Source organism: Schistocerca gregaria, chromosome 6, assembly GCF_023897955.1.
Source record: "Schistocerca gregaria isolate iqSchGreg1 chromosome 6, iqSchGreg1.2, whole genome shotgun sequence".
Classification (NCBI taxonomy): domain Eukaryota; kingdom Metazoa; phylum Arthropoda; class Insecta; order Orthoptera; family Acrididae; genus Schistocerca; species Schistocerca gregaria.
Genome location: NC_064925.1, coordinates 461,239,790 through 461,254,337, shown reverse-complemented (window position 1 = coordinate 461,254,337; position 14,548 = coordinate 461,239,790). Strand labels below are relative to the sequence as shown.

Genomic DNA, 14,548 nt, shown 5'->3' with positions numbered 1-14,548 from the left:
GACCAACTTAAGTCAGAAACCTGTAGGCAGTCTTCCTATAGTCAATGTTTGTAGTTTGGAACAAAACAGAGACATCAGAACAAAGAGTTTAGAATAACTTTGTATTTTTCACCAGAATATAAAGAGTCTAAGAAACAAACCAGACCAGTTGTTTGTTTGTGTTAATGAAAGTAAGACAATAAACAATGCCCACGTATTATGTTTTACTTAACGTCATTTGAAGGAAGTGGAGAAAATGATACAACCATATAAGTACAAGTTAGGGGCTTATTACATTAGGAATGGATAAAGGTGGAGTAATAATGTATGTAAAAAAAATGTAGTGCACAAGTCTATAAATGTAAGAAATTATTGTGTTGATCAACATTTTTAATCTTGTTGAATTGAACTCCATGTTAATACTCTGCCTGTTTACGTGGTTACTGTTTACAGAGCTCCCCCAGGAAAGCTTAATATACTCCTCAAGCAAGAAGAATCAATTGTAACTAGCCTATTCTCAAAAACCAAAGATGTTATCATGCTTGGTGACTTTAATGTAAATTTTCGACAGGCAATAATGATAGAAAAGATTTTGAGAATGTTACGGGCTCTTTCAACCTGAGGGCATTTATTGACTTTCCCACAAGAATGACAAAGGGCTACACAAGTCTGATTGACAATATCTTTATAGACAGCAACAGAACTGATAACATATATGTAATACAAATCTCAAATCGCATATCTAACTATGATGGACAGCTGTTAAAAGGCATGATGTAAACCCTGTTAACAAGAGCAGTTTTGTCAACAGATATTTTAGACTCATCAACAGTGAGAATCGAGAAACCTTCAGCTGACATTTGTAGCAATTAAAATTGAACACAACATATAAGGGTAAAAATGTCACTGATAAATTTAACCCATTTGTGAATCAAGTTGTTAGCCCTTTTGAAGAGTGAAAAGAGGCAAAAATTAAGGAAAATGTCAAATATATTATGGAGTCATCCAATAAAACTAAGTCCATGTGGAAAGCTGTGCAGGATCTCATGGGGACGAAGACAACTCACAAAAATATTGTGATATCACATGATGGCACGTATGTCACTGACCCTAGGGCAGTTGCAAACAGTTTCAATTCTTATTATGCAACTGTTGCTGGAAAATTAGTGAAGGAAAAATTTGGAAATCCACCAAATACAAGATGGAAAGAACATTCATCTATTGAATTAAATAATATATCCATGTTCTTCACTCCAGCAAGCCCAACAGAGCTCCTAAATACCATTAATTCACTGAAGAGTAAATATTTAACTAGTATCGATGATATTCCAGATTATATTATAAAAATAAAAACAAGACAAATACTTTCGCCTTTATTGGACATATGCAATTCATCCTTATCATGTGGTGTCTTCCCTCAGCAACTGACAATGGCGAAAGTAATACCCCTATATAAAAAAGGTTATCATCAATGTATGGGTAACTGTAGGCCTGTGTACTATTGTCAGAGTTTTCGAAAATTATTGAAAAAGTGTTCCTTTCAAAACTAATTACATTCTTCGCCAGAATAATATTATTTCTGGAATGGAAACATAACTTCAGACCACAGCCATCAAGAGAAACTGCCACTTTCAATCTCTTAACCATGTCTTAAATGCAGTGGACAACCACTGAAATATCTCAGGTTTATTCTTGGACTTAAAAAAAGCTTTTGATGTGATTGATCATTCTATACTCTTGAGGAAGCTTGAATGATGTGGTGTAAGAGGTGTGACAAATCAGTGGAGTACATCATACATGGAATATCGCTCCCAGGCAACTGAAATTAAGTACATGGAGGGAAATGAACTCCAAGTACACCTTTCAGAACCATGTGGACTAAGTCATGGTGTTCCACAGGGCTCCACATTAGGTCCCTTTCTTTTCTTGGCCTACATTAATGATTGCCCATCACATGTTAGGGATTCTGAACCTGCAACTGTTTGCAGATGACGCCAGTCTATTGGTTGAAGGGAATAAAGAAGAAAATCTTACTGCATCTGCAAAAGGTATTACAAAAGGAGTTTCTCAATGGTTTACCAGAAACAGGCTAATAGCTAATCTCCAGAAAACGGTACTCATGGATTTCCACACTGATCAAAATAAAAATCCGACAAAACCTGTAATATGTATAGCTAACCGATACATTAGTGCTGTCAATGAAACTAAATTTCTTGGGATTCATATCGAGGAAAATCTTAAATGGAGCACTCATATCACAGCCCTAAATTAAAAACTAGGAGAAATGAGCTATGTAGTAAGAATTCTCTGAAACAGTACTAGTGCAGAAACAGTTAGGTCTGTATACTTTGCGCATGTACATTCAATACTGAAGTACAGTATCATTTTCTGGGAAATGTACACCAGGCTATAACACTTTTCAGGATACAAAAGGCAATTATAAGAAAAATGAAACAAGTGAGCAGCAGAAAACCATGCAAACCTTTATTTAAAGATCTAAAGATCCTACCCCTTCCTGCATTTATATACTGGAAGTAGTCACACATGTCAAAAAAAGCATACTGAGGGAAGAAAACCTTTTTCCTCAAAACAAAAGTGTCAATGATTACAGTACCAGGTCAGACAGTGACATACATGTTAATCAATGTAACAACACATTATGCCAAAAAGGTGTATATCATGAAGGAACAAAACTTTACAACAGATTACCGAGATATATAAAATCTCTTCCTGAACTGCAAAGCTTTAAAAAGTCTGTGACATCCTACCTCCTGAAAAACTGCTACTATTCAATCTCACAGTATCTTATGCAAGAAAAAATGTAATTTCTATCTTTAATTGTAGAAATAAGTTATAAATATACAGTATTTCAAAAATTTGCAATTATTAACTGTGTAGATCCAATTTGTCATAAAAATTTTAATAATTTCTGTTTGACATTTTAAAAACCAAAAGCTAAAAGGGTTTTCTGTCCAATATCCTGTGTACAATACAAGTACTAAAAAAAGAAATTTATATGGACAAATAAATAAATAATTTCAACAAGTAGCAACCTGAGTAATTACAGGAAACAATGACTCCCTAAAGAAATCAAAACATCCTGCAAAACAAAGATAATGCCTTACATTTCACCAAAAATTCTAATAAATCTTAAGATAGGGAGCCCTACAAATTATACTGTAGCATACCAAAAGTGGCATAGCTACAATAGGGCTAACCTGGGCAGCACCCTAGGGCCACCAGTCTCAAGGTTCCCCTCCGCCTCCATGAACGACGTTTGAGAAAGTTATATAATATCTTACCTGAACAAGAATTTTCGACTTTCAACTTTTTGGTCCCTGACCAACAAACCTTGAATGGCACGAACTGAAATCACAAAAATTTCTTCCACCTTCATAACATAAACATGACAGGGTGTATTGCTTGTCCACTAGACGTGGACCCTGCCGTTGTTTGGGTGTTGTCGGTTGAAGTAGGACTTACCATGGCTGCCAACTGCAGTGAACTAACAGTGAGTGGCGTTGAATTAGTGGCAGTGTGTTTGACAATAGAGTGTGTGACCACATTTGAATACGACAGAACATTGTTGCTGCCACACATCATTTATAACATCGAAAACGATAGGTCTTGCGCGCGAAATTGCATGTCTTGGAAAACATGTCTCTGCACGGTCCCAGAATCCTCAACGGCAGCGAGGGGCCACGTCGTAGAGAACAAGCAATAATATGGCATTATGCATGGTAACTCAACTGCTTGTGTAGGGCTTCCAGCTTAAACATTTGTGTTGCTTGTCAGTCAGATAATGTCGTATCCATTGGGAAGCTTATTGAAGACGATCAGAAATAATTGCAGTTAAAAATGCCGTCGGCCATGACGACGACATCGGTTATGTCGACGACATCTGCATTGCATATGAAACAGGGAAAGACCCGTCGATCCATGCACTCTATAAAAAGGTAAATAAAATTTCCTATGACTTGAGAAACTTCACTAACAAGAAAACTTCCTGGCAGATTAAAACTGTGTGCCAGACCGAGACTCGAACTCGGGACCTTTGCCTTTCGCGGGTAAGTGCTCTACCAACTGAGCTACCCAAGAACGACTCACGCCCTGTCCTCACAGCTTTAAATCTGCCAGTATCTCGTCTCCTACTTCCCAAATTTTACAGAAGCTCTCTTGCGAACAAGACATTGACTGATAAAGAAAAACATCTAATTCTTGATATGAGACCGTTAAAACCTTCAGGACCATTTCCTACAGATTCCCACCAGAACAACAGGTGTTTTTCAACACTGTACTGTGGTTCAGTGACGCTTGAAACACCCGACATGCGCTGCTAGCGCACGTCCTGACGCTCAGGCGTGAACCCCATGCTGCCCGTAATCGCGATGTGATTGACATGTGTAATCATACCCCCATACTTATCAAGAGTTCCGAAACGAATAATACGGTCTGCTGCGATTACAGGTGTTTCAAGCGTCAACTTCGCGTCTTAATATCTCAGGATGTAATGGGAATATTGCGATGCAATCAACGCCATTGTGTAAGTGCTTTGTCATGCTATGGATTGCTGAAGAAAAAATATAGGAGGTCCATTTAACAAAAAACATAAGTTTGTGTTAAAAAACACATATGCTTTCGTTTTAGAATGTTTCCAAATATGTACATTCATGGGCCCCAGCCCTACATTGATACCGGTCAAAGTCGTTTTCCAATAGCTGTTATTGTTCCAGAGATATTTTGGTTGGACAAGATAGCTGCGACACCCTATATATATATATATATATATATATATATATATATATATATATATATATATATATATATATATGTGAAATGCTTGTAGGGATGTTACAGGGCAGCTTTTACTGAGGCATAAATGTTAAGAAAAATATTTGATACGTTGTGCCATTTCCAAATTATATATATATAATCAAGGTGTTATTGAGAAATAGCACTGAAGAGTTCCAATAAAGATGAGCATTGTGAAGCAGAATGTATTAAAACAAAAATGCTAAATTTCAAGCTTGTGTTCCTTTGTGAATTGATGCACCAAATATTGAATGACATCAATTATGTATCCAGAATTTGGAAAAGGCAAGTAGAGCCTTAGCAGATGTTAAACCAAAATTATGATTTTATGGAAATAATTTCGAATCAATGAAGTGTGACGCCAGTGAAACTGCAAAAAAGTATGATGTAGATCCCAATTTCCATGAAAAATGGCAAAAGAAAGTTAAAAACACTTGGTAAACTATCTTCCGACCACCGATTTCGAAACAGGGAAGAAATATTTAAATTTACTAGTTTTAAAAAGCGAATAATAGTTCAGTTAAATACACATTTTCCTAACACCATCAGTCTTGCTCACTGTAGATGAGGCAACTTTATTACAAAAACATGATCAGTTCCAAAATAAATATTTTGATATTATAGGGCCTAATTTTTCACTTCAATTTGTTAATACCTATCGCCTTGCGTAAACTGACTATGACATAGACTGTCCACCAGTTATGTAAAGAAATTATAGCTAAATATGCAGTGGTATAAAGCAACATTACAAAAGTGTTTACCATAACTTTATTATTTTATACAATACCTGCCACTTACGCAACAGCTGATACACCATTCAACAAATTAAAAATAATCAAAACTTATTTAAGAAATAGTATGGGTCAAACTCGACTCTGATATTTGACACTCACTGCAGTCGAAAACAAGGCCGCATCAGGTCTAGATTTAACGGTACTTATTGATGATTTTGCAAAACATAAAGCCAGAAAAAGATTGAAAAATACATTGTTAAAAAGAAATTGACTACTTGGTTTTATTGTTTGCCTGTATTATTAACTGTAATGTACTACAGCCAAGGAAACTTGGCCCCTGCCTTCTACACTTATCGACAATCACCGCTCGGAATTCTTAGCTCTAAACTAAATCAGGCTCATCGTTGCGGCGCACTGAGCTCAGCTCACAGCGCACTAGTTAAGGGAGTGAGAGTTGTCAGCACTGCAATAGCCCGCCTCCCCCCACCTGTGTGTTACTGCAGACGCGCAAGTCCTGACTTCACTGTTACCAGCGTGCTTCTCGGCAAGGGGCCATGTTTTCGTAACTAAGAAATTATTTATTTATTACTATCTTTCTTACTAGCTTCTGCCCATGTGATCTTTTTATCGGTATGAAGGTATGCTATGTCCTTCCCCACATCGAAATCTATCCGTGTACAAATTGTGTACAAACCCAGCCAGTAGTTTTTGTGCAAAAGCATAATAAACAAACAAATTTTCACATTTGCAGTATCATTAAATATTATCTGCTGCATTACACATAATAATTCACTTAGTAGTAAGTAGATATACTTTATCATGCAGTGCAGTGGGCGGTAAGCATCTGATGACTAAGTAGTTTTGCATCTATAAAGTGTTTATTTTAGCTTCAATAGAGCTCCAGTTTCATTTTTGCGCCGTGGTCCATAGCTACGTAGCTACGCCACTGCATCCTAAACAATGCAATTAAGAAAGTGTTTAATTTTAACGATTCCGGTAAGAAATGACTATGTAGCACTGGTATATCAATTGTTGACAATTATTTTTTTATAAATTAGAATGTACGGCTTATAATTTATTTGTGTAATCATCATTAGTACTATAATAAATGTTATTATTTGAACACTTGAACTTCATGTTTTTGTTTATACATGATTTAGATCGTAAGCCTCGTGAACATTTACATATTGTTATTTCTGTAATAGTCTGATACGTTATTCATCGTAGCGATACACTCGTATCAAAGACCCATGGAACGCGAAAATAAAGAAAAGGACAAAGAAAGAAAGTACCTATGTGTTTGCAGATGATATTTACATATCACCTGTTGGTTAGTATGCCATAGTAGAGAGGATTTCCATCTTTGTGTTTTATTTCTTTTGTAAATAAGTTTCCGGTCTCTGATTTATCTATGTACGAAATCTATTTTCAGATCCAACATTTGTGTTTCGTCTTCCTTGTATTTAACTTTCGTCACACCTTTAATGCCATAACCTGAATTATACCATTAATACCGGCCATATGATTTCAGTTGACACCGACATAAAGCTGTGCAACTACATAGAATTTGTGACGCCCGTTATGAACGCTACTGAATGCTACAAGCTCTGGGTCATATTAGTTGCGTGTGTATACCCGGCTTAAAGAGTTGAATGTAGCTCTTCGACCAAGGCTTCGACCGTAGGTTAGTGTCTATGGTCGAAGATGAAATGCTACTTTTAGTTGTTATCTGTGACTTTTAGTTGTGACGGAAATCACTGCCAAATACCTTAGTAAATAGAGTATAAATATACCCAAAACAGATGTCTTGTAATTTCGAAAACTGTGACTTCTCAATTATTTATACTATATGACAGCTACGTGATTTCTTACTCACTTGTATTACAAGCGCAGATAGTTTTTACTTTTGGTAACCTTAGAGCGCCGAGTGGGAAGTCGTTACACTATACTATCAGTATCACTGTTAAAACGTGGAAGCAGTGACTGGTGTACGGTTCCGAGTTTGTTGTGCTTTTTCGCTGCATTCGTACACTCGTGGTTTGCGAAAATATTGTACGGGGTAGGAAATAGAAGCATAGAAAGTTTACATTTAATTTTGTATTTCCGAGTGCACGTCAACAATGATTAGAAGAAAGAGGTCGTATTTATGGGAATATTTTTCTATAACAGACCCCAGTAACAGAATTGCACAGTGCGATATATGTGATCGCAGATTACGTTTCCAATCGACTGCGACTAACTTGAGGAAACATTTGGAACGAAAGCATCCAACAATTTTATCAGTGCACAGTGTCAGTGCAGCAGCTGTGTCATCTGCGTCAGTTGGTGTTGGTGATGATGTTGAACAGAATAATCAACGGGCTATGTACGCTGCTACAGATATTGTTGATTACGAATCACATGAGCCTGTGGCATATACCGTGGAGATTCAAAATGCGAAGGTAATCCGAAAATCTGGAAAACACGTTTAAATGACTTCAGCTATGAGAAATAAGTCGCTCAAACACAGGGAAACAATCTAAGAAGGTTTCTTTTAAAGCCATTCACATCAGATTTCCAGCCCTTCCCACTGGTCGAAAATCGTTGCATAGCTTTGGTCAAGGCAACTAGTGGTTAGTTTCATTTCACGGGGAGCTTTAGTGCAATCGATCATAATGAACTTTCACATTACAAATCAACGTAAATCTGCCTACATGCTGAACATTTGTAAGTTTTTTTTTAAATATAGAGATGTTAGTGATTCCTACCCATCAACTTTTAAATTTTCACTTTATTTTCAAATTTTGTTGTGCTGTCGGATATTCTGTCTTGGTCAGTGGTCAAAAATTGTAGTTGCAGCATTGTGCACACCTTTTTAACTAAAGGCAACCTTAATGTGGAGTAATGATTGTCATTTTTCTACTGATTTGTTTATTCTTACAGTGTATAGAACCTGAGCTAGCTTACAGATGGAGAAGTGGTTGCATTCTACCACAACTTTCCTACAACACTTGTCTATTTAAAATTCAGAATGAGACCATTCACAAACAAAAATGCAATGGCACATCCATGAACATTGCTTACCATATCTTCTGTTGCTGTATGTTTACTTGTATTAATTACAATATCAGTGTCTTCCACCAAAATAACGAATTCTACTTCTTGTATATGGAGTGTGAGGTTGTTTACATATGAGGAATGATGGTGGCCCTAACATCGAGCATTTGGGAACCCCATATGTAATCTCTCTGCAGTCAGAAGCCTCTCTCCTGATTGCATTGATTGAATTGAGAAGTAAAACTTTCTGCATTTGCTTGGATGTGACAGTATCCATTGGTTGGCTATACTGTCCGTTCCATAAAGCCTCACTTTATCTAGAATATTTTAATTCAGCTGTTTAATGCCTTAGATAGGTCACAGAAAATACCAGCAGGTGCTATTTTGTTATTTGATGTTGCTAAAATTTTGAGAGTGAATGTGAAAATCGAATTCTCAATAAAGCAGTTCTTCTATAATCCAAACGGTTTTATTTAGGATATTATTGTTGATTGGGCAGTTCACTATACAGAATACAGAAATGGTGTCAGTCGCCAAACAGTCTGTTGATACTGGCATTTCGATTGTGTGTCTTATAGAGGGTTTAACAACATTGGTGTATTCTAGTCTGTATTTAATAATGCCTTGGATTAGTGATGCATTACATATTGGAGATAAGACAGGACTTATAATATAGGAACAAAGTTTTAGCACTCTTTAGGAAACACCATCGAATTCAAATGAGCTTTTCTGTTTGAGAGAATTCACAATTTTATTAGCTTTAGATGGAGAAGTCGGTGATGCATTCATATGAATGAATTTTATGAGAGTTGCTTTTTCATTGCACTGCGGTGAGTTTTATCTTGAGCTGTTCGTCCCTATATTTTTTACTATATTTAATGAATGATTATTGAACATATTAGCTACCTCTGACATTTCATTTACAGCCCTTCCATTTAACTCAGTAGTGATTGTATCCTGTTTCTTGGCCAGTGGTCCTGTCTTTAGTTTCACTACTTTCCGTATAGCCCAAAGTCAGTCGTCAGAATTACAGACTTCTGACATTTGAATCCCTCAAGTCATCCATGATTTTTTATGGATGACTTTTTTTATGCGTTTAATTCCTTTCTGATTAGCTTATTTGAAAAGGTAATTACAAATAGCATGAATTTATCGTATAGTAAATTTCATGTCGGCATTTATAGTTCATTATAAATTTCATCCTAAGTCATCTCTTGTAATCTAGGTTTAAAAACATTTATTCTGGATTAATTAATTATACTGATTTTGATTGAGCAGTACATATACTGTAAGACACTATCTCTTTTATCCTAACTAATTGTGCATTATGATCAGACAGTGCATTTGTTATTGGATATACTGTTACTTTCTTGCTTTGAGCTTCATAAAAAATCTTAACAGCTCAAAATTTTCCATTGGGTATAGGTATACAGTCACAATTAAAAGGAAACTGTTTTTCAGTATTGTCACAAGCACCCACTCAGGGTGGTGATTCTTCTGGAAGTCTTGGAATTCTCTGGTAATTAAATTTTACCAGAAAAATCAGAGCAATCTCAGGAATGTCATACGTTCTCAGTGAATGTAATTGGTCAAGATAGAAAACACACATCATAAATTAAATGCTTTGAGAAGAGGATACTTAGCCTATGAGAACGGGACAGTTCATTGGCGTGGGCCTTCATTTACCCATTGACTGACTAACATTTTTCGCATAGTCGACCATTTGTTTGCTATTTACATTTATGAAAATTTTGTCGTATACATTTTTCTCAAATTTATAATCCTTTTTTGGTATGAATTCTTTAAAAAAAATTCCTTACTGTTTATTGAAGTGATGAGGGGTGAAGCTAATACTCTTTTAGGAGTTTTTGTTTACGTAATATCTACCTGAAAAAATACAGCATGTACAAAACCACTAAACACTGCTCACATTCGTGAATCACTTTTCTTCTTCCTTGCTTTGCACACTACTGGTACATGATTTCTGGAGGATGTTTTTGTGATGGGGGGGGGGGGGGGGTTTGAGAAGAAACCTGTGTAAAACTAAAAGCATGGCTTATAACTCACAAAATATGAAAGAATTAGTATTACACGCCACTGAATAGATAGGTGTCTCGGCTTTCCAATGGTCATGCCATCTATTAATAGGGAAGAAGAAACACTAAGAAGTAGTTATTGCTCAGCCTGTCTTACAGCAGCAGACGATGTAATTACGGACTTGAAATTGCGACTAGCTGTGAGCCAGCTGTATAAGCCAATGTGTTGAGGAACCAGTCCTTGATTTGCCTAAGTTATTTAGGAAAACTTAAATCAGGATGGCCGAATAAAGCAACTACATCCTCCCGAATATGAGGTCAGTGTCTTCAGAGATGCACTGTATCATTCAGTTATTCCCTATTGCATTATGCTCCTTGATTTACCAACATTTTGTTTCGGGTAACTGCCTATAGGAAACATAGTTCCGTTCATCATTGCCGCACACAGTACAGACACCCACTGATGACTCCTAGGGTGTTTCCATTACTTTGTAATTGTACTTTATTCAGATTTGCTCCTCAGTCAACTTGAAAGACTCAGTCAGCAGATATGCTATCATGCATTTTGCATCGTGACAATTTTTCCATGTGAAAGCGGTAAACCGTTATCTCGTATTGCAGTGACTGTGTTGTAATAACAGGTGTATTTTAGTTACAGTATTTTTCATTTCCATTGTCAATTTATTATACTGTTTTATCTCATGATATAAACTGCTGTTTTGAGGTTTTTGTGTGGATAAATTTAAGTTCAATTTGGCTCTTGTTACATGATGATGTATAGAACTGTTAGTAAAGTATTTAGTAATGTTTTCCCTGGTATGCACCACAGATTGGTAGAGTACTCACTTGGTGAAGTAAGGATGCTCATTTTTTTGTAAATAGCTATTTAAGATGGGCCTCACAGCTACTTCCAGTTATTATTATTGTGGCCCTTTTGTGCAGCTTAAAAACTGTATCCATGTTTTGTGCATTCAGTCTCCAGAAAAGAATTGCATAGCTAAGAACCAACAGTACATAGGCGCATAGTATGTCACCACTAAACATTGGGTGTTACAAACAGATGCTAACAACCTAAGAGCATAACATGATGATAGCGACATTCTTTTTGCCAGTATTGTTGGATGTTCATTAAGTGGTAGCTGACTGTTAATGATCCTCTGCAAAATGTCTTGTGTTTCTTGCACACTCAATAGATCTATCATCTGTGCTTAATTTTACAAAGTTGTTTCTCATCTTTATGGTGAAGGATTGTATTTGAATACTGGTTTCTTCTTGTGTTACGTGAGTAATACCCTGGTTTTAACTACAGGTTGCTTATTATCATGTAAAATTTTCCTAATGAAAATTGTTACTTGTGAAGTATACAAACAAGGCAGTGGAAGGACTTGTAAGTTAAGGCCTGCTTCTAGGAGCTGCACTTTCCACGCCTCTTATAATTCTCTTTTGTTCTGTACAACTACTTCTGCTAGTACTAGAGATTCCCCCTCTGGGTTAATCTTCTGGAAGATTGGCCAGATCACAGTATAATTCTGTTGTGGCAAAGTACACATTTTTTTATTGATAATTGATGGGTAAAATCAAAGAATTTTTATGCAGTAACAGACAGTATTTCATGTATTGCTTGTTTGTTGGCCGGCTGCTGTGGCCGAGTGGTTCTAGGGGCTTCAGTATGGGACCGCGCTGCTGCTACGGTCACAGGTTCGAATCCTACCTCGGGCATGGATGTGTGTGATGTCCTTAGGTTAGTTGGTTTAAGTAATGCTATGTCTTGGGGACTGATGACGTCAGATGTTAAGTCCCAAAGTGATTGGAGCCATGTGAAGCTTGTTTATGTATGTTGAACCCATCTCAGTTCCTGTAGGATGCATGCTCACAGAAACTCTGTAGCATTTGTATTTTCCACGTTTCTGACAAATGGCTCTATAGATAGGGTTAAAGGAAACTATTCCTTACTTGTGTAGATTCATAGGAACTTTTTTTTATTATTATTACAAGTTTTTGTAGACAGTTTAATGTATTTTAATATGGGCTGGTTGGTTATGTCACTTATGAAAAGAGAAAACAAAATCTTGGATCCTTTTACTTAACTTTTTTAAAGGATTTCATGTTATTCCTGTGTTGGAAAGCAAGCACAATTATTTGCTCCCTTTTTTTATGTAAGATTTCAACCACTCATGGGCTGGTCCCCTAGTGCATTTACACTCCAATTTTGTAAGCACAATGTTATGGCCTCAGATGCATTTCTAGAGTCTAGAAAACTGCAGAAATATGCTTTTTAATGTCAGTCATGTTTAAAGCTTCATTCAGGAAATTAAAGATGACAGACTTGATAGTTGGATTTACAAAAACCATGCTGTGAATTCGAGAAATATTTATTTTTCTATAAAGTTTATTAATAATTTATAGTTAACTTTTCTCCATTATTTTGGGAAAATCAGACTTGGATGATATGGGCCTGTTGTTAGCTACATCTTTTTTCATCCCATTCTTGTAGAGGTTCATTACTTTGGCTGTTATGTTTTTGAGAATGCATCCTCTGACAGCGAACAGTTACAGATGTTGACTAGAGGCTTGCCTATGTAGTGAGCAGATAGTAATTTTTATTCTCATCACTGTAGAACCTACTGGTGTTTAGTAAGCAGTTCTTTGAACTTGGTTGATTTTCTGTGCGACATGGTTCCCAGTGCCTGTGTTCAAATCATTTGCACATTAATGAATGTCTGGTGAAATATTGGCACTAGTGTTTCTGTGATAGCTAGTGAGTTTAACCTTGATTGGAGGCTCATTAAATCTTGTTTTTGTTTTGACTGTATTTGTAAGGAATTCACTCCCAACTTTCTACATATGTTACATGATAAATTTTCTGTAGTTATTTCAGTATTGATATATTTGACATTATAATTAAATTTTCTCCCATTTCACAGGATACCACAAATGAAGCTGGTGCGACTATGTTTGTAGTCACAGATAACGGTATGATGCCTTCAGTGTCTCATTCACCTGACCCATTATCTTCAATGGGAACTAAGAGAGAGTGGCAAGAAACAAAGAATGTCGAGCCTACGATGGCACAACGCGATGTGTGTGTAGTAGCAGATAATGGTACAATGCCTTCAGCTTCTCCTTCAACTACCTCACTAGCTTCAGTAAGTACCAAGAAAGATTGGCAAGAAACAAGGAATGATGAGCCTCCAGTGGCACCACGCAATGTGTTTGTAGTCGCAGATAATGGTAGGATGTCTTCAGTATCTCCTTCATCTGCCGCGTTATCTTCAATACGTACTAAGAGAGAATGGCGAGAAAGAAAGAATGACGAGCCTCCAGTGGCACCATGCAAGCAACTTCCATCGTCATCAAAGGAAAATGATGAATTTGACCTGTTTGGGATGAGTATCGCTGCTAAAATGCGTAAAATGTCTAGAACAGACAATGTACAGTGCATCATTGCTGAGAAACTTATCTCAGAAGTATTATATCGTGGACAACTGCAGTTTCTTACTTTCGATACTGTTGTTAAAGTTTCTGAGAAACATTAAGTAATGTGGGTAGGTTGTAGTGTGACTGAATTGACATGTGTATACACCACAGTGTAAACTTAGAAACAAGTTTGTACTGCTAAAACTATGTTATAAATAAAGATTTTGTAAGAACGTACTTCGTATTCTCACCTTTATATGGCCAACATTAAACATTGAGTAAATTGCTTGACACATCTTGCATAGAATCCATTTGAAAGATGGTGTCGAAATTCCATAAAAAATATTTGAAGTGTTTGAAAGTTTTGGTGTTGCATTTGGTTCTTTGTAAGTATTTGATTTTTTGGGCTCTGTATCTTACCTTCTCATAAAGAGGTTCTAAATTTTCGGGGTGTTGCATACAGCCATTTTGCTCCAAAAAGTAGGTTATTTGAGAAGACCCTTCTATTGCTTGCAAATTGTGCACTGTGGTAGG

The 14,548-nt window shown here is 36.4% G+C and overlaps 1 protein-coding gene across 1 annotated transcript; it reads left to right on the top strand.

The window, feature by feature from the left end:
• The first annotated feature begins 7,262 nt into the window (after positions 1-7,262).
• Positions 7,263-14,251, top strand: LOC126278431 (uncharacterized). The gene is made up of 2 exons (XM_049978546.1): positions 7,263-7,966; positions 13,522-14,251. The coding sequence occupies exons 1-2, from the start codon at positions 7,646-7,648 to the stop codon at positions 14,131-14,133; spliced, it is 933 nt and encodes a 310-aa protein (XP_049834503.1). The 5' UTR covers positions 7,263-7,645; the 3' UTR covers positions 14,134-14,251.
• Positions 14,252-14,548: the final 297 nt, after the last annotated feature.

Bases quoted from the DNA above. Each gene is read 5' to 3' on its own strand.
- LOC126278431 (XM_049978546.1), top strand. From the start codon at position 7,646: ATGATTAGAAGAAAGAGGTCGTATTTATGGGAATATTTTTCTATAACA. The intron at 7,967-13,521 runs GTAATCCGAAAA...CCCATTTCACAG, and splicing joins TGGAGATTCAAAATGCGAAG to GATACCACAAATGAAGCTGG.